The 20,752-nt window shown below is 44.4% G+C and overlaps 1 protein-coding gene across 2 annotated transcripts in view; it reads right to left on the bottom strand.

Moving 5' to 3' along the window:
- SHLD2 (shieldin complex subunit 2) overlaps positions 1 to 20,752 on the bottom strand; it is a 68,558-nt gene that overhangs the window by 12,647 nt on the left and 35,159 nt on the right. For both annotated transcript variants that reach the window (XM_054983348.1, XM_054983347.1), the window contains exons 2-7: positions 14,763 to 17,124; positions 12,522 to 12,629; positions 11,398 to 11,592; positions 9,293 to 9,427; positions 4,574 to 4,780; positions 2,701 to 2,935 (exon numbers count right to left, since the gene is read on the bottom strand). In XM_054983348.1, coding sequence (XP_054839323.1) covers positions 2,701 to 2,935; positions 4,574 to 4,780; positions 9,293 to 9,427; positions 11,398 to 11,592; positions 12,522 to 12,629; positions 14,763 to 16,251 — 2,369 coding nt within the window. In that variant the 5' untranslated portion in view covers positions 16,252 to 17,124. The remainder of the gene's footprint in view (positions 1 to 2,700; positions 2,936 to 4,573; positions 4,781 to 9,292; positions 9,428 to 11,397; positions 11,593 to 12,521; positions 12,630 to 14,762; positions 17,125 to 20,752) is intronic.

Genomic DNA, 20,752 nt, shown 5'->3' on the forward strand with positions numbered 1-20,752 from the left:
GACAATCCGATGTCTGTAATGCCGCCACTGAAGCGTCCATCTGGGGACCTGTAACAACTCATTGATATAAGGCATTGGTATAGGAAGATAAGGCATTTGTCTTTTGAAATACTCGGGAAATGGGAACACCTTCTCTGGTGTGCTTGCTCTGGGAAAAAATTCTTTACTCCCTTTGGATCAGACAGAGGATTTGTCCAGTTTATGGTTCTCTTCCTCCTTCCCTTTGCCCCTTTCTTGTATTTCAAGGGCTGCCAGAGACTTAGAGAGGAGGTACTGGTAGTCCTCCATTTTGAACAGTCTGTCTGGTTGTACAGGGATGGAAATCTCGTCCTCCTCCTCTGAGAGGAATTCCCCCTCCTCTCTTTCATCGCTATCTGATGATGTCCCTGCTTTTCAATGGAGATCCGTGGTCTTCTTCACTTGAGTAGTTTTTTGGGCTGCCTTTGTGGGCCAGGAGGCTGCCTTTTTGTATTTATCCTTAGCCCTAATGGAGGGGGGGGGGCAGAGGAAGAGAAGAAAGTTCACTACTGGCTCTAGAAAAGGGCTGGCACAACTGAGCAAATTCATCTCTCATTGCTTTTCTATTTAAAGAGAGGAGCTCTGCCGAGGGACCCGATCCATCATCGCTCTGTACATTACCAGTCTTGTCAGAGTCGAAGTCCCTGCTCTGTAAGCGTCGATCCACAGTGGAACACCCTGCAAGGGCTTGCTGGGAGGTTGGCCAGCGCGTCTTCCTGGCCCGTGCGGGGCTTGGAGCACTTGCTGCCGCTTTTTCCTTCGCCCTCACAGAGGTGCTGCACTCAGCCTCCAGGCAGAGCTGCGTGGGCAATTTGGACTCTCCTTGCTGTTTTCTGGCCCTCTTAGTGGGTACAAACGGCTCTGCAGCTGTATCGTCGCCGGGAGTCTGTTCCAGCTGCGAAGGCAGGACGGCACCGGAAGGCTAGGAGCTTGTCGCAGCCGAGGCAGCATTTTGTAGGCACATCTCCTCCTCCTCCATAAAACTCATGTTGGAGTCTATCTCTGTTGTGAAGTCGCTCTCCGGGTCTCCAAGGGGAAAGAGGGGACAGCCAGGCAGAGAGAGAAGGGTAGACCAGATCGAAGTGAAAGGAAAGCGAAAGGCCTAAGAAGCAGAAAGCTCTGCTGCTGCACCTGCTCTCCCTGGAGGAAGGAAAGAACTGAAAGAGAGGGTGACCCACACACCAATAGGAAGAGGAAGAAATAATCAACTTCCTGCCTCCCTGACTGGATGGTGGGAATCAACCAAGATGTCCTCTGCCTCAGAAGAGAACCTGGAGTTTTTTGGGATCCCTGAAACCCAACAAAAATTTATGGTTAGATCCTCCGACTATCTGTCGAGGAGGCAGCATACTTGCGTTATGGCCTGGTTAATGGGGCAGTCTCGGGGACCACCCAAACCTCCGCCTGTTCTGGTGTTGAAATCACCGCAGAGAAGGATGTGGAAACTGGGATATTGGAGATCCAGTACTTCCAGTGTGCCAGAAAGATTGTTCCAGACGTTATCCAAGCTTCGAGAATTAGCAATTTTAGGGGGGAAATAAACACTGATACAAAGCAGCAAGCCCACCTGCAACCCACTTATCTTTAGGACCGGAATTAGGTCCTGTGAGGTGCTTTTCAGGAGTTTCGACTGGTAAGTCGACTGACACCCATATCTCGATTTCCTGGATTTTTAATTTTGGTGCACACTCCTAGCCCCCTTCATTAATAGGCCGGAACGAACAGATAAAGTTTTCCCAAATTTCCTTCAAATATTATGTCAGGGGTTGATCATCCACATGTGGGAAAGTGTGTGAGATCTTCTAGACTTCTTGTAAATTGGGCCCAAATTGTCTCTAGCTGCACCTCCTACCTGAACTGCTAAAATTCCACAGTTAAGAAGTGGCAAAGACTTTGTGTTAGATCTGGATCCCAATTGTAAAAAAAAAGAAGAAAAAAGAAGCTTTAAAATATAAACAACAGCTCAAATGGTAAGCACTATAAAACAAGCAGTATGGTCACACGAAATAGAGGATTTGTTTTCTTTACATTCAGACCTTTGCACCATACATAACTTATCTTCTACAGCCACCTAGTGTTAGTTGACAATACATTTCCAACAGATGTAACAGAAACAATTCAACAGAACAACAGTTTCTGAAGTGGGAGGCTGTATCTACTTTTCAATGAACTGCCATTCTTTCTTACTTTCAAAGCTAAAACAAACCATATCATCAGCCAATAGTTTTCTAGAGGCCTCCATATCAGGTCTATGTCTAGAAACCTGGACTATAACCCTTTGCTATATTGACATTCATACTAAGAAACATCAAAACAGTCTTTACAACTGCAATGCTAAACATATTTATTCATTTATTTATATTTCAATTTATATACCGCCCATCCCCAGGGGCTCTGGGCGGTGAACAGTTTAAAATCGATAAAAACATACTTACTAGGAATCAAGTTCTGCTGAACTCAATGGGATTTACTTCTAAGTATATATGCTTAGGACTGCCTGGCACTTTGTAACAAAAACTATGAAATTTAAGAGTATTGGTGTCATTTTATAGGAAGGGAGTTAAAATATGAATAGAATGTATTCCTTCCCATAGAAGCACTGAAACAAAGGTTTGTATTTGAATGTGGCTGCTACTAGCTGTTTACTCATTTTATTTTCTCAGAGTTAGTGGGGGTTTTTACCTGTAGAACATTTTCATTTTGTTCAAGGGTAAACAGCTCAAGCACTGTTTGTAGATCTTGTTGCCATCCATTTGTAGTTCAGTCCCACATACTGCACAGCCTGTGTAAGTAATCTGGGAAAGAGAATCATGTATGTGCTGCAGTGAAGTATGAGCATCGAAGACCAGCTGTCCACATGGAGAGGAAGCAATGGTAAATTTCAGCTCTGAGATGTGGGCTCTCACTTGGATTACTCCTGTTGAAAACAGAAACATTTCTATCAACACGCGGCCTTTTGTTGTACTGTGGTGCAAACACTGGAAACATTTAGATTAGACTACTGAAATGCGCTCTGTGTAAGAATTCCCTTGTCTGGAACCTTCGGTTGATACAGAATGCTGTGGCCAGAACAGTGACTGGGGTGAGGTGTAGGGAGCATACCACTCCAGCCTTGTCCCATCTACCCTGGCTCCCAATTTGCTTCTGGCCTCAATTAAAAGTGCTGGCATCGACCTTTAAAGCCCTGTACAGCTCGGGGGCAGCTGGAGGACCACCTAGTCCCATCTGAGACTACCCAACAACTCTGGTCATTTTCAGAGGCTCTGCTTCGGGTACCGCAGCCAACTGAGGCCAGATGGGTGGCAATCTGAGAAAGGCCCTTCTTGCTTGTAGCACCAAAACTTGGGACTCTCTCCTCAAGGAGATTCATCTGTCCTCCTCAGTCATTGTCTTCTGCCACCTGGTGAAGATGTTTTTGCTTCATTTGGGCATTCCCTCACTAACTCTCATTAGCCCTCCTCCCTCTGTGCGCTTTTATGTGTTTATATGTTTTACTTAATTTATATATACTTGTATTTTAAATGTTTTTTTAACATCTGAAATGTTTTAATGTTCACTGCATTGGGGACCCTGAACTGGCAGCACAGAAATATTTAAAACAAATATAGATAGAGTAAGAAATTACTGCTAACTAAATTAAGCGTGTACCATCCTGACAACTGAAAACCATGAAGCGTATTTTCTGGACTATACTATCTCTGTGTCCTTTTAGACATGGTGGCAGCCCGACAGTTGCGAGTGCCCTCCCCAAGTGGTCTGCCAAACTAGACTCTGTATGACTGAAAGATCTGTAAAGCAGTCTGGACTGGCATTGATTGGACAGGATTATGAAGGCACTGCGTAACTTACAGTGCAATCCTAAGAAGAGTTACTCCATTCTAAGCCCACTGAAATCAATAGGCTTAGATTGGAGTAACTCTTCATAGGATTGCACAATTAAGCCCCAAACAGACAAGATGGTTCCAATGGGGGAAATCCCTGCTGTTTTGCCAATCAAAACCAGGATCCTTACAGCATCACAAGACCTTTTACAAAAAAGAACATGGGCAAAAGATGGATACAGGTACCCCTCTGTCCTCCCTGAGGGTCCAGATTTGAGCCATGGCTTTATTTTGCCTTTAAAAGGCTCACAGAGTTCCATGGCCTTTGCCACCTCCCATCTGACCCTTAGTCTAGCTGGGCATTTGGGTCGCACTGTGATGGTCTTGCTTTATTTATTTTTTTTGTTGCTATCTGCCCTGACATCCTGGAAAGGGTCAGGAACAGAAATTTAAATAACAGTGCCACCCTAAGCGGAGTTACACCCTGCTAAGCCCACTGACTTCAATGAAAGGGCGTCACTCTGCTTAGAATGGTACTGTAAATAACTAGGGAGTCGTGAAAATATATCCGAGTCCAGTAGCTTCTTAAAAACCAACAAAATTTTCCAGGATATAAACTTTTGTACTCTGGAAAATTTTGGTGGTCTTGAAGAAGCTACTGGACTTGAATTTTGTTCTGCTACCGCAGACTAATATAGCTATCCACCTGAAAACAACTTGTAAGAGAACCTCACCAGAACGTTTCTCCTCCAGGTGTGCAGGAAGTCCCGTCACTCTCATCAGTGATCGGACAGCCTTGTCAAACTTCTCTTTGAACTCAACAGCTCTTTTGTCATCGTCAAAGAGACACTCAAAGGATGTCCAGGGGGTTGTGTGCAGTTCAAGTACACCAGAGACAGGACTGTGTTTTGCAAACAGGTACTTAAGTTGCCATAAGTGATCTAAGGAAAAATACAAGCAAGGCTGTAAATTCAAAGGCACTGCTTATATTGGTAGAAAGCCTCGTTTGCTGTGGAATGACCGTTTCCCCTTTTTGCTAAAGTAGGCTTGCAGTCATGTCGAACAGGCCAGCTAGGGATGGATGAAATGCTTGGGATGATTTCAGTTTTAAAGTCTCGATGAATCTTGAAAGCAATCTGCAAATAATACTACATTACAGTAGCAGCTGGAGTATTTAATGTGCTTCACATCAAATGGCCTGGTTTAGCGAGAGGCTGGGGAAAGATTATGCACAAAGGAGGCGAGATGGTAGCAGTTCTCCTACAGGATGCCTATGTAAAACTTGCATGTAGTCTATGCCTGCGAAATCAAATGCACACAGGCCCAAACTGCATGGTTAACTCCCAGACACTTGACATGGACTCTGTCATTTGAGCCTAATCCATTTGGTTAAGGCTGAGAGATGGGTAGCCACCTCGTGAATTCACAAGTGGGGTTAGATATTAACAAGGGCCTTTCCAGCTTGTAAACAGAGCCCCTATACACCAGTTCTCTACAAATGGCCCAGCCACAAATGGCTATCCATTAAAACCTGGGGACTTCCCCATTTGGTATTGCTCTGTAGATGCTCCCCCCACTCCATTTTGACACTATGAAATAATTCTGGATACGTAACACATTCTCTTATTAAACGCGACGTCATCATCCGAGGACCATCCCCCAAGACGGTGCCCTCTCATATCAAAGGACGTCATGCGGATCCTTCGATTCCCAGCACTGATGAACATCACAAGCAGGCAGAGCTTCCTTCTCTGCTTGAGGTCACGTATGGCCAACACAGGCCGCACAGTTGTCACGACCCAAAGCCCCGGCTGGCATGAACTGAACTCCTGATCCTGGTTGTCCTGACAGGATCAAACATTTAGGCTTATCAAACAGAGAGGGATATTTGGACAGTTAAGGACACACACTCTTATCATACATTCTAGAGATAGTCTTTTAAAGATTAAACGTTAACTGTCAGAAACCTGAAGCAGGAGGATCCAAATTACTCACAAGATCCCTACTTTAGAATAAGTTGCCAGTTTTGTGACAAAGAAAGGAACAGCCAGCAACATAAACACATTGCTGGAATCTTTTTGTCTGGATTTGAACCAATGAGACTATGAAATATCTCTTCTGATATGATTAAATGTTGTCCAAAGCTGTTTAAACAAAGAGCAGAAATCTCTGTACTTTCCCCCAGTTATTTTACTTGATGAACAGCACTTGGTGCTTTATAAAATAATGAAGAATAAACTTTGTACCATTTTCTTTAACCTTTTCATGAGATGTCATCAAACATTTCTTTCAGTTTGCTCACCCTATTAGAATGGCTTCCTTCTACATAACGCGGGGAAAGGCATTTGGGAAACAGAGTCAACTTCTCACAAGAAGTTGCCCAAGAAGGAGAGACATTAATTTATTTTACAGAAACACTGTATGATTTGTTTGACTGCATAATCTGATGTGCAGATATGCAGCATGCATCCAGCATTTAATTTTTATGTATTTGATTTGTATCCAGCTCTTCCATCAGATAGAGGAGGGCAGGACACCCCTCCCCCACTATGTATCTTCCCAACATCCCTGTGAGGTAGGCTAGGCTGAAAGACACTGATGGGCCCTCAAGGTCACCCACTGAACTTCAAAGCAGTTCTCGCTGGTTGTACCCCAAGCCACCGTATCCTCCTCTAGCTCAACACCAACATGCCTCCGCTACCCTGATACAACACTGATGTCTGCGGGCCTGCAGCAAGAGTCTGTTCCCAGCATGCCGTGCCACTGAGAATCTGTTCCCACAGCTGGGCTGGGCAGTAGATGGGGGCGGTGGGGGGGGGGTCCTCCATTCTCAGTGGCTCCCATTACGGAGCAAAATGGCTGTAATTTGGAACGTAAACACTTATCCATTCCAGTGGAGCTTCCGAGTGCATCCACTGAAGTTAACTGAGCGTCCGCCTGGTGTAGTCGTTAGAGCATCAGACTGGGATCTCGGAGACCAGGTCAAATCCCTCCTCTGCCGTCGAAGCTCACGGTGTGACCTTCAGCCAGCCATACACTATCTGCTTAACCTACTCACAGAGCTATTGTGAGGATACAGTGAAGGATGACAGAACCAAGTAAGCTGCTTGGGGACCCTACTGGGGAGAGGCACAGGGTATAAATACAGTGAATACAGAAATATAAAACAACTTCATTCTTAGGAACTACGCTGGAAAAACAATGTGCTGAAATTCACTGCCTCTAACAAAGAGTAGCGTGCCATTCGCTAGCACAGGGGTGTATGATGCAAAGATCGTTCCTGTGACACCGAAGGCTTCCTGCCGCATGCATGTGTGATGCCAGGCATTTTCACTACTGCTAGAGTAACAGGTGGCAGAAGGCGGAATGGTTTGCTGAGCAGGGTGTCCCAGGAGGCCTTGAGCCTGAAAAGATTTGGACACTCTAGAAGAACAGCACCTCTGACCTGTGAGCACTGCCCGTCTTTCCCCCCGGGGTCCCTGGGGTTAACCAGCAGCAGCCCAAGGGCCTTTTTGCACCCTCTCCTTGCTCCTGATCTTTCCAGAAATTAAACCTCATTTATTGGGCCCGTTTTTGTTTGATGCATTATGCACCTCCACCCGCGTATCAGATTCCTCTCCAATCTTAATTGTTCCCACAGCCACCCCATTACTTATTGGGAAAAGAGTACGGATTCGAAAAAGGATCGTCTGAGGTCTGCAATGCTTACCTCACTGCACGTCATTTATTTTGCACAACTGTTAGACTGTCAAAGCAACCAATCGCCAACATTCTGCCTGAGAATCTCTCCTCCTCTATCTCCTGCCTAAACTACAGCACACACCACGTTCTGGCTCAGACCGTCTTGCTCTGAGGGATTAAGGCACTAAAGCCAGACTCTGTTGTGAAGTCTTGTGGTCTCCTCACGGCACAGGTGCTGCGTCTGGATAATCCATTTTGCATTTTTTGCGCTGGGGGGTTGTAATTGCCGTGATTGTAAGCAGAGCACTGTGTGATCCAGAAACCTTTGGATTACATGTGTATAGTAGGGTCACCAACTCCAGGCTGAGGAACTCCTGGAGATTTTGGGGAGGGGGCAGAGACTGGGGAGGTGAGGGATCTCAGCAGGGTATAATGTAACAGAGTCCATCTTCCAAAGCAGCATTTCTAGGGCTGTGCGATTCAGGTTTCTGATTCAGGAAAAAGACCCAAATTGGACACAATTTGTAAAGATTTGGGATTTCTGAATCGGGCCCAGCATGCTGGCCTTGATTTGAAAATGACAAATCAAAGTTTCCTGAAGCAATCTGGATCGCTTCGGGGCACTTTCAAACCCCACGGTTGGCTCCAGCTGACCGGTGGAGGAGGATCTCCCCGCCAGCCACCTGAGGTTTAAAGGGTCTTTTCTGTGCCATTTGCAAGCAGCAGGGAAAGGGCCCTTCCTGCGATTCAGCTGGCCGGCGGGGGTGGGTAGGTGGGTTCCCCCTGCTGGCCAGCTGAAGTTTAAAAGGCCCTTTAATCTGGGGAACCGGGTTTGATTCCCCACTCTTCTACTTGAAGTCAGCTGGGTAACCGTGGTTCAGTCACAGCTTCTCAGCGCTCTCTCAGCCACACCCACCTCACAGGGCAATTGTTGTGAGGATAATAACAGCACACTTTGTAAACACAATTCCTCTGCCACTCTCTCTCTGTACATGCCTAACTTAGATATTCTTAGAAAGTTCCAGCTTACTGAGATGTCTTCGTATCTTTCAGGGTTCAGGCCTGCAGCCTCCACATGGCCAACGCACAGAGCCAGCCCGCAGCTCCTTCCTCTTCCAGCTCAAACTAGACAAAGAGACTCGCCTCCCTGTGCCAGGAGACTTAATTCTTACCCTTTGCCCACCCCGGGAGAGGTCAAAGGATCAGGCCAGAGAGGCTTTTCCTGAGAGCTCCAGGAAGAGACCTCTCTGGCATTTTAGTCCTCCAAGTCTCTCTTCTCCCCCTTCCTCACACCCCTCTCGAAGGGGCAGCTTTTAGCAGGAAATCTTGGGGCCCTTCCTTCGTCTGTAACCAGGTGGGGTAGCTGCATTAGGGATTGTGGGCGGGGCTTAGAAAGCACCTGGCTTCTCCTCCCCAATCCTACCGATTCTCAGTTAAGAGGGTGAAGGTTTTGATACAACCCAAACCTAGAAATGGAAGCATTTCTCCACTGACACAAATGGACATTCAGCGGTAGGTACGGTGGTGAGGTTAGACTGGTGAAGGCGGCCAAGCACCGGCTAAAACCCCACGGCTTTTGCTCCTCCTGTCACCACTTGGCCCCTTGGGTTCACACTAAGAACGGGGGTGGGGGGGAGGGGAAGGTGGCAAGAAAACAGCCCAATTCTAGGCGCTGCAGACGGGCCACCTGCTTTTCTCCTTACCTTTGCCCATTTAATACACACACAAACAGCTCCTCCAACATTACCTTCAAATACCTGGTTATTTTTTACCTTTTTTCCTTTGAACCTGAGGACAGTAGGCGGCCGCAGCTCCCCATAACACCAAGGAATGGTGCTGATCTTTGACTTGCTCCACCGTTAGAACAATTTTTTTTTGTTTCTCTCCTCTGTAACTATATGTAGATTCTAAAAAAGGGGATAAATATGACTTATAGCTGTCCCGGGTTCAGAAACAGTAGAGGCAAATAGTTGCTTAGAATCTCCTGAAAATCTCTTCCCAAACACACTGGGGAATAATCCTCTTAATCCTCTTGCATGGGTATATTGGTTTGAGCTATGACTTCAAGGATGTGCACAACGGTTCGGATAGCTTCAGTTCTATATCTTACTCCCCACGCCCCCTTGAACAGCAGGCCACACCAGGTCACACGCCGCTTTCAAAAGCGGTAGGCTACATGGCATAGGAAGCGTTGCTGTTTGAGAAACTCAAGTCCAGAGCCTCCTTGGGCACGTGGTATAATGTGAGGTACCCTAGACTCTGGCCAGAGAATTGTACGTTACAGACCAAAGGGGTAGATTTATGTTTTATTAACATGTGTTAATCCTGTCTTAATCCATCACATATCTTTGCACATGTGGTACTACACTGGATTTTTAAATTGGCATTTAGTCACCATCAGTTTTCAGTATGCTTAAAACAAAACACATTGGTCTTAGAAGGCAAGACGCATCCATGCACTGTGTGAATTTCACGGCTGTACAGAAGGATAGGGAAGCCAGCAAAAAGACGAAAGCTGCCTGGCAAGGCCGCCCTCCGGTCCACTCCCCGCCAGCCCCGCAGCAGCAGGCAGCCTCCTCAGTTCCGGCAGCACCGCCTCTGTCAGTACCTCAGCTGCAGGTGCCTCTGCAGAGCCCCAAGCCTCCTTCTCCATCAGGCCAGCAGCAGCCAACACCCAGATACAACCCTGGGGAACGGCCTGCAGCCACCCAGCTGACTCACCCTTCTCCTGCAGTTGCCCGGGCAGCTCAACCTCAGCCAGGCCCACAAGAGATCGCTGGCAGCATGAGTCGGGCAGGCACAGGCCCCAAGCAGCCAGCTGGGGCAAACCAGGCAGAGAGCAGAGCAAACGCCCCACCCTGGGCTGGGATGGAGTGGGTGGGGCCAGGAGACTGCAGAGATAGGTGGGGGGAAGGACCACTCAGGGAGACTGGGTGAGGACTGGGAGAAGATCCAAGGAAGTGGGGCACGGGGATCCTTTAAAGCCAGGTTCCTGTGAAGGCCCAGGAGGAACTGGAGGGAGAGGGAGCTGGAGCGTGCTGTCACTCCCAGGGCAGGAGAAGGAACCAGGTGGTGCAACCCCCTTCCCTGCCCATCTGAGGCCAGAGGTCACCTGCCTGGGGTGCTGGCAGGCTGTCAGCCAGCCAGGTGGGGGCACTAGTGAGGGGAGAGCCTCACAAAACTGTTATCAGAGAGGAACAGATTGAAGGAAAAGCTACCACATTTGCTCCCTAACAGTGCAAGCCTAAGCAGACTGGCACCCTTCTAAGCCCGCTGACTTCAACAGATGTGACTCTGCTCAGGACAGCATGGCCAGTAACTCCAGTCAAACACTCATTACAGTAAGTCAAGAGCTCTCCACCTTCATGTCAATTATTCATGCAGGGGATTCTAATTCTCTGCTCATGTTTCATGTCTAACCATGACAGCTATCTTACCATTAACACTGTGTTGTGCACCACATGCCGTATTTTGCCCAGATGAGTACAGCACACAACAGAATCAAAACAATTTTGTAAGAAAATATCAAGTGGTCTCATAATTCCAGTATTTCATGCTCTTACCCAAAAAACTTCAAGTATCCTCTGAATCAACTGCTTCATCTGAAAAAATGTTTGATACGACTATCTCCAAGGAGACACCTCCCCGCCTGTTATTTTACCTGTATTTAAGAGTGCCTATTAGCTACTTTCAGTCGAGGGAAACAGAAGAGGGGAAGTATCTTTTCAAAGATCAATCTTTTTGTTTGTGAAATCTGTAGCCAGAGGTCTATCTTTATAAACTCTCCTTCAATCACTTCCCCACTCCCTACTTTCAACCCCAATATATAAATTTTGAAACGTAAACATTGAAGTATAAGGCTAGAGATTTAACTTACCTGTTAGCACAGTGATCCTGACAATTTTCACAACTGAGTGCACCAACATATCAGCTTTGAGTTGATCTAGTAGAACATTTTGTATGCTGTTCAGTGTCTGTGGCTCCCTTTGGGGAAGAGCTTGAAACCAGGCACGTCTTGAAGACACATACGCCAGTAACTCCTGGAGAATATTAATGTCCACTACATGGGAGACTTGAAAAGAATAAACAAATATCATTCATTTTTGGCCACAGACTATAATTTGAATGCACATGAGCTCTTGTAAGCACAGCCAATACTTCTGGGGAAACGGAGGGATGCAAGTCATCTCCGTGATTATGATGTCCTAAACTTGGTATCACTGAATGAATATGGGTAGCAGCTTCAGAAAGACCCCTGCACACAGACAACCATGGCATTGTGTCAGGGCATACATTACTAGGGTTGACAAATGGCCTAGAGAAAAATGTCCTGTCCGTCAATAGAGACTTAATGCACAGAAACGGGCAGCTGAAGGTTTTTAAGGAATGGATGTAAGTAATATTACCTGGAAAATAATATGCCACGAAGTCTCTACTAAGGGGACAGGACTTTTTTTTTCCAGGCCAGTTGGCATCTCTGTACATTATCAGGGAGATTAAGGCAGGGAGATGATGGGGGTGGGGGGGGGGAAATGGGAATCCAGGATGGCATGCATATCATACTATGTAGGTGGAATGTTTTAACTGGACCCTAGAAGTGCTATATACCTTATTAGGCCAACTGACTAGATTATCCCCACAATACAGCTGGGGAGCTGGGGCTGAGAGGAGTGGCTGACCCAAGGCCACCTGCTGAGCTCATGGCAGTAGTGGGATTTGAACCAGTAGAGTGCTGATTTGCAGCCAAACCACTTAATCACTGTGCTACAGCAGCTCTATAGGTAGGATGTTATAACTGGACTGCAGAAGTGTTATATGCCTTATTAGGCCAACTGACTAGACATGTTTCCTACCTTCTGGTGCATTACCCACATAGCTTTATTTATTTGGAAAAATATGCATATTAATAAAAAAGAAGTGCTTTGGTCCAACTATTTCAATAAGTTATTAATGTAAACATTAAACTGGGGTGAGAATTATTATGCAATTCTTCATCCTCACATTCATTTGGATGAACAGCTAAGCAGCTTCCAAGATTCAGTAACTGACTACTAAATGTTGATTGCAGTATTATTTCCCCAGCCCAGCGATCTGCATACACACCAACATCTGCAACAGAGAGAAAAAATTATGATCCAGGTCAAAAGAATAAAACAAACAAACATATCCTATTGTACGCTGACTTGGGACTTAGTTCTGTAGCTTCTTTCAAGTATATATTAAGCACATGTTACAATATGTACCATGTAATACAGAAGACCACAGTTTAGGAGGGGAAACTAGCTTGCGGCATCAAAATACATTTGTAGAGAACCATCATAGTTGATTATGACTACGTCAAAAGCAAATCCAGTTACAAGTAAAAACAACCATGTAAAAAAAGTATGTATTTCTCACACTGGACAAAGAGTGTATGTATATTGAGAAAATAACACAGAAAGTGCTTGAACTGATCCTACTCCGTTGTAACAACTTCTAGCTTGAATCAAGGGAGCATTAAAACAAACATGGACTAAGCAGAGAAAACAGTAAGGAAAACGCTAGTACTAGGGTTCGGCTTAAAAACAAATGGTCGCTGGCTATTCCATGTACCTATCAAATCTTAACTGCACAATGGGATGAGAACTTGGCTTCCACTCCTACTATGGAAACAAGTACGAGTATACTTTTCCACCTCCCAGTATTGTATATACACATTCAAGAGAGGGTGACTTATTAATACAGTTGCGCTATTGCTGAAGCTCAGAGTCCTTCTACGTAGAGGAATTTGGGCCAATGTATATTCTATAAAATCTGCTGTGCGGAGCAGCCCCGTGGATGAAGTTGCATACAAGTTGGTACAACAACTGAAAGATGCAATTTCTATGGCTGCTGCAATGCTGAGCTCATGTGAACTATCATTGGGAAGTGGTACACGCCAGTACGGCCATGCTGGATCAGGCATTTATTTTCACATCACAACTGCATCCATAGGGATAGTCCACGTGGAGAATCAAGAAGGCCGAAGTGATGCTTGCTGGGAAAGCGGAGACCTTGAAGAACATTGTATTCTCCACTTTTGTCTGATCCTTGCAGACTCAGTTAAGAGCCTAGGAGTTATACTGGACCCAGCATTATTACTAAAAAAACAAGTTAAGGCAGTGGCAAAAAACTACCACCTCACTCTAGCCTGGAAGATGGCTTCTTATCTTGACATGGCTGACCTGGCCACTTGGATCCATGCTATGGTAACATCAAGGCTTGACTATTGTAATGCTCTATACATCGGTCTCCCATCTAAGTTAACTAGGAAGGTCCAATTAATGCAAAATGCTGCAGCTCGACTGTTATCGGGAGCGAGCAGGAGCATGAACATCACTCCCATCCTACAGTCGCTCCATTGGCTACCCATCAGTTACCATGCTCAGTTCAAGGTATTAGTTATTACATACAAAGTTCTTCATGGCTTTGGTCCGCCATACCTACGGGACCGCCTCCCTCCCTATGTTCCTCCACGGCAGCTTCACTCATCTGAACAGGGTCTCCTGCAGGAGCCAGGCTGCACACAGGTGAAGTCAGCAGCAGTCCGTACACGGGCTTTCTCTGTGGAGGCCCCTATCCTACCTGCCCGAGGAAGTCAGAAGAGCCCCCACTCTCCTGGCTTTTCGTAAACGATGCAAAACCAAACTATTCAAAAAGGCTTTTTACTCAAATGGGAGGGCTGCATTGTAGGGAAGATGCTTCGCTACTGAGTTGGGGACCATAGATTTCATCACTATATAGCCTTACATATTATCTGCTGCTTTAAATGTGTATTCCTATGTACCACCAGTGCTCCATGTTGTCTAATGTTAGTCCTAGAATTGATTATGTTCTGCTTCAGTATTTTTTTCTACTCTGTATTGGATTCTTGCTAATAGTATGTCTTTTAAACTTGTATCTATTTACCGTATGGCATTGTTTATGGAAATGTCCTTGATACTGTATTGAAATGTACTTGATACTGATTGTACTAATCTCATACTGTGTAATCTGCCTTGAGTCTCAGTGAGAAAGGCGGACTATGAATGACATAAGTAATTAAGTAAGTACCCAAAGGAAATGTCTGTGACTCATATTTAGTTTTCTCAAAGACTGACCTGATTTTCTTCAAATAACACAAGGGCAATAACTGAAGACCTAAAGTACAGTTCTTGTGGGCGAGAATAAAACCCAAATACGAATACAAATACGTATATTCTGAAAGGAACAAAGACTTCTCACCTGTGAGAAGAACGATATCTCCAGGAAAGACTGTAAGTGACCAGAACGCTGCCGCTCTCCACAACACAACCTTCCGCTGGATTTTTGACTGATCAAATACTACAATAATAGCTAAGGGGACTTTAGGGGATAATCTAGTTCCTGACTTGATTTGTATTTCTTTGATATGGCAAGGGTGTAGGACTGTGACTAAGACATTATACTTCTGGTCTTTGCAGAGACAGTCTTTAAGCAACGATGGATGCTTCTGAACTTTCTTTAATGATGATGTTTTCAGTTGCTCCATTTGTAGAACAGGGAAGACTGAAGAATAAATGAACCTCGGTTTCTTTGACTCTTGCTGGTCGGCAATTGCAAAAGCATCTTCAGATGCTTGAGATCTTTTGACGGGCCCTTTTGGTGAATTGCCCCCTTGAGAACACAGAATCCCACTCTTCCATTGCTGAATGTTTATCTCATTATTAACACGGTTACTGGGAGAACACAAAAGGCCCACAGATACACCAGCATTTTTCTGAAAGCTATTTTCTCTTGTCAAATATGTCAGGCTGCTGTCTTTTAAAGTAATATCAGAACTGAAGAGTTCAGCAGAGCTTTTGTAGTCTTGGCCAACATTTCTCTCAGCCGCATTAGAACATGTGCCAACGTCCTCATTTAACTGGATTAAGGTATCTACCTTAAAAGATCCACCCAATTCTATCACTTCACGCTTTGTAGATTCACTTTCCGTTTCATTTTGTCCTACAGAAGGCTGTCCTGAAAGGAGAGCAACTTGACTTGAGGTCAGAATACTAAGAAATTCCGTGTTTGTTGATAAGGCAAGCGTTGAACGCGGACCTAACAGTTTCTTTGATCCTTTTGCTATTTCGGGACCACAAATGTCACAGAGCTCATCGTGATCACACTGGAAATGTGCTAGGTCATCATCCTCCCTTACTGATGTCACACCTTTGCTAATCTTTTGGGTACTGGAAACTAAAGGAGAAATATGAAGGTGGTTAAGTAGCACAGATTTGGTATCTCCCTCAGTCTCTTCTGATAGTTTGATAAGTTGCTCGTCTGTTCTTCCATTCTTGGGAAACTGCTGATAACTAAGAGGCTTCACATGGTTGTCTGTGTTCGTATTGCCACAGATACGACAAACAATTCCAGCTGACTCATCTGCTTCCTTAGTTTTATTGTTTATACCATCATTCACTTGGTTCATCAAAAGATCACCAGTGAGCTCACATTTCTCTCCAAAGTCTGATGTGAAATTATTTTTTGTGTAGGAAGCCAACACAGCATCATTGGTTGTAGGATACTGTGTATGCTTAGGACTTTGGCATTTTCTAGTACAAACATGAAAAGCGTCTTTTGTAAGTGAAAGATGGAGCTTTCTCCATGGTTCAGCGGTGGCGGATAAAAAATTCTCTTCATTAGCTGCCTTTAGTGAAGTTGAAAGGATAGGTGCACCAAAGAAAATATAAATTTGAGATGCTCCAGCCATGTCTCTCTTCTGGGTATTTGATGTTGAAGAAAATATGGCTTCATGTAATAAATACAATTTATGTTTTTATATGCAGAGCCTAAGATTTCATTGTTCTCTTATTTAATCTTTAGATAATTCATTTAATTTCCGAAAGTATCCAAAGCAACAAAATGATTCACATGGAATTGAGGATAAATACTGTATTAAATAGTATTTGTTTGGTTGTTTAAAATTCATTGTAGAAATCAAAGAAGAGGAAAAGCCTCTTTTCAACATCTAATAGATTAGTCCACAACAGAACTTGTAAGACGGTGATATTCTACAAATCTTTATTATTTGTGACAAAATTATTACCAAAAGTTCACTTGCATTTTGGAGATTAAAGTCATTTGAAATTTCATTTAATCTATGGCATAATAGTTGATTTCATGTTGCTTGCTGACTTGTAAATCTAGAATGGCAAGGAAGAGCTACAAATTGATTTATCAGTTGCTTTTAAAATAAACAGCCTTTAAAATTATTCTGATATAAATTTATAGAACTTTACTATGTACTGGAAACATGACTCAGTTATAGGAAGTCTCTCATTCTAGTTCTTTGGCTTGAAAAATAAGCTGCATCAGATCTGGATGAAGAACAAAATCTCCCATTTTATTAAATAAAGAAGCAAAGAAGGAAGCAAAAACAAAATCACTGATGGACATTTTCCAAATAGCCCGGGCTATTGTCCAAATCTTGATGCTTACTATGAAGTGCCAAGGAATACTTGCTCACATCAGATGGTTTTGGAAGTGAAGGCAAAAAAACTATAAAAATGCAAAAATCTGCAAAGCCGTTGACTGAGATCAGGATCCCGATATCTCTGGCAGGAATATCATGTGTCTGATCCAGCTACAAAAGACGAAAAAATAAACACACTAAAGAACTGTATTACTTCTTTAAAACCAGCTTTACCAAAAGAAGAATTTAAAGCAAGTTGCAGTAATAATTTCAGAATCTAATAAGAATTCTAAAATGCTTTCCCTAATTTTTTAAGACATATTTAATACAGATTTTGAGCTGCCCATTAGAGGTCGCCCAACCATTTCAATAAATCATGTTGAGGCAGTTATTCAGACATTTTATAAATGAATTCAAGGAACCAAGTTAAGACATGATGTAGGCATAGTTAAGACGTCTATTGTTGCTCCCCACAGGCTAGAGAGCTCAGTACGTCCCTCAACTTGTTGATTGAAGTTTTAAGTCTCAGAAAATTGTTCCCCAACTATGGCATCAGAGAAACTTTACTTTTAGGAGGTGTAGAAGTAAGAAGGTAATTCCTCACAGATGCTCACCCTTTCTATTTCTTCATGCATTTCTCATAAATTTTCACACATAGCTGGCCTATTTATATAGAACCAAGGGAAATGGGCATCCTTCCCAACTGGAAACAGAGAAATATAGAACAATAATCTGTACAGACACAGATCAGTCTGGACACGTGATTCTCTCTAGTCCCTAACTGACCTGATGTCACTTGATGCAAAGACACAGCCAAATTAACTCCTACCGCCACAACATGCCCATAGCCATAAAGATATTTAGAGTTACCCTTAGTTGATCTTCTGATAATATCATGTAAGCTTGATCTTTGTAACTAAACCAGATACCTTCCGGAAATAGCCATTTGTACTTTATTCCACGTTCCCTCAGAAGAGCTGCGAGCTTTTTATACTTAAATCATCTTTTCCGAACTAAAATTGGGATGTCTTTCAGTATCTTTGACTTTGTTATTTTTGAGGACAAAAATCCGGAATTTCAGCGAGATACCAAGCAAGAAGAAAAGGAGAAGTCTGGGGGGGGGGGGGGGAGGAAACGAGCACTGCGGCTGCAGTTGCTCAGAGAGAATTGCGTCCGGGACCCAGGAGGGGGAGGAAAACTTAATTTGAATTTGAATTGTAATTTGCATTTTGTAAGGTCAACCACTCCATCAATATTATACAAAGCTTTAATTTTTTTAATAATGGCGGTATGAAGGGAAAGCATTCTGTGTAGTGTAGTTGTTATATGTTGTTGTTGGTTTTTTTTTTCTTTCCTTCCCCTGTTCCCCTTCCTTTCCTTTGTATTGTTAGTTAATGTAGTTAATAAAAAGAATAAAAAATCTTTAAAAAAAAAGATATTTAGAGTTACTTTAGACTGAATTTGATTTTAAGGACCAGCTGTCCCCTGCCAGAGATTCCAGAACGAATGACTAATATTCCATTGAAAAGACTGGCTCTGTCTATCTAATTATCCATCTTTTGCATTTCACAAAGATAAAACTACAAGTTTATTAGTGACTGTAACAAAGGACCTGAGATCCAGAGGTCCATGAACAGAATTAATGGACTGGATCTTGGTTGAAGCCCAAACACATTTTAAAAATCTAGAAGACCACTGGCCATCCAGGCAGAAACAATTTGCTTTTAGCCATACCGGGATCTCTTTGTTGAGTTTAACCTGTGTGCCCATATTGTTCTCTTCAGAGAAGCTGGAGGTCAAAAGCTTTAGGTGATGTGCAGGTGGATACAAATCACAGGGAACAGGCACAGAGTGGAAGGTCTGCGAACCAGCTCATGAGGAGTCAGAGCGTGACCCACATGCCACTCACACTTGCTAACTCAGAAATTCAACCCTTACGACAAGTCACCTTGCAGCTTCCGTAGCAGAACAGGGATTCAATCCAGGGTCTCCCAGAGCTTAGTCTGACCATCTCATCACTACGTTACTCTACAATGGTTCAAATGTATTTAGAGCCACCCTCAAATACCTCATTCTTTCTAGAGGGAGGAATTGTAGGGGTTTCCTGCAACAACAGTATGAGCACTTCAGCTCTTAATCTACATATCAGGGGAAAGAAAGACAGAGGCTTAATAGACACTGGGGACTGCAAGGCACGCCGCATATACACATTCATTCATGTGGGCAGGCTGTGGCAAGGGGTGACTGAAAACAAGGAGCAGGCTGAGATTAGGTGCTAATTTTTCTCCTCTTGGCCCCTCTTTCCCCGTGACCTAACCTCCTTTTGAGGTAAAGTCCCACAATGATGAAAGGAAGCCGCAGATCTAACTTGAATTTCCCACCCACAGCTCTCATTCGTCATTGCTAACATAAAGGAGGAAAAGGAGAAGCAGCAAAACGTCCAAGGAGGAAAGGGCAAAAGAGAGAAGGGCATATAAGCGTGAGACTGGTCAAGAAGAGCTAGCCACAGGGGACAGAAGCCCCTCAGCAAGGCCTTGAAAAAGAATGCGACAGAATGCTGCTAGACCATTTCAACCTGTATGGTGTTGCTGCTGTCATTATTATTAAGAGCCTGCCGTCCTCACTGAGATCCAAGGCAGATTACACTGTGCAAGTGAAATACAATATAATCAACAGCTACGACATTCACTGAGCAAAGTACAACAATGAACAACAGTTAGGACAGTTAATGAAACAGATAAGGGCCGTTTCCAGACGGCTTACCGGCCCCTGGAACGTCGCGCCATGTTGCGGGGAAAATGCGGTATTTCGCGTTTTCCCCGCAATGTGGTGCGATGTTCCGGGGGCCGGTAAGCTGTCTGGAAATGGCCATAGTCGGGTATGATGGAAATTTTTTGAAAACAAGCATAAAGCTGAGCAGAGATGAAATCTTTCTGAAACAAAGCACAACAAAGAGAGTTGCTAAACAGGCACGTTTAGCAACTCTCTACCGAAAACTACCTAGTAGGCATATAACTGCACCAGCAGAGAGTACCCACTAGCATAGCATATACTCCCTGTCTGTACCAAGGCATTTCTCTGAGCTATTTCTTATGACACAGCCCTATTATTTGGGTAGAAAGCCCTCTTGAATCATTCAGTTTTGCATAGATTGTGGAAAGCTAGGAGAGAAGGAGCTTCCCTGACCACCCCCCTCAGGCAGGCCCTTCCATAAGGTGGGGGCTACCACAGAGAGAGAGAGAGTGTGCAGGCAGCTGTTGATTTTGCCCGACTGCAGAGTGGTACGTGCCAAAGGCCCCGTTCAGATGACTGCAGCTGCAGTGGCAGAACATAAGGAGAGAGGCAGTTGCACAGATAGGCGGCTAGGAAGGGCTTTGAATGCCCTTGAATTGAGCCTGGTAACTGATGGGAAGCCAATGGAGGGACTGCAGAATGGGAGTGATAACGCACGCTCCATCTAGCTCCTAAGAGTAAACAAGCTGCAGCGTTCTGCCCCAGCTGGAGTCTCCCAAGTCAGCTTCGAGGGAAGATCTACAGAGGGTGCATCACAGTAGTCTAGTCTCACTGTTCCTGTGCCATTTTCCAGGTTAGTCGGAGTTGTGAGAAGGCCTTGCTTGCAGCTGCGTTTACTTGCAGCAGCACTGCTGGAGCCGATATAACCCCTGGGCTCTTGACTGAGTCAGCCAGGGTCAACTGAACCCCATCGAAGGCCAGAAGCACAAAGTCCTTCTCTGCTCTTCCAACTAGCATAAATTCAGTCTTGTCTTAGCTCCATGTGTTTGCTTTCAGCCAGCTGACA

This window comes from Eublepharis macularius, chromosome 6, assembly GCF_028583425.1.
Source record: "Eublepharis macularius isolate TG4126 chromosome 6, MPM_Emac_v1.0, whole genome shotgun sequence".
NCBI lineage: Eukaryota > Metazoa > Chordata > Lepidosauria > Squamata > Eublepharidae > Eublepharis > Eublepharis macularius.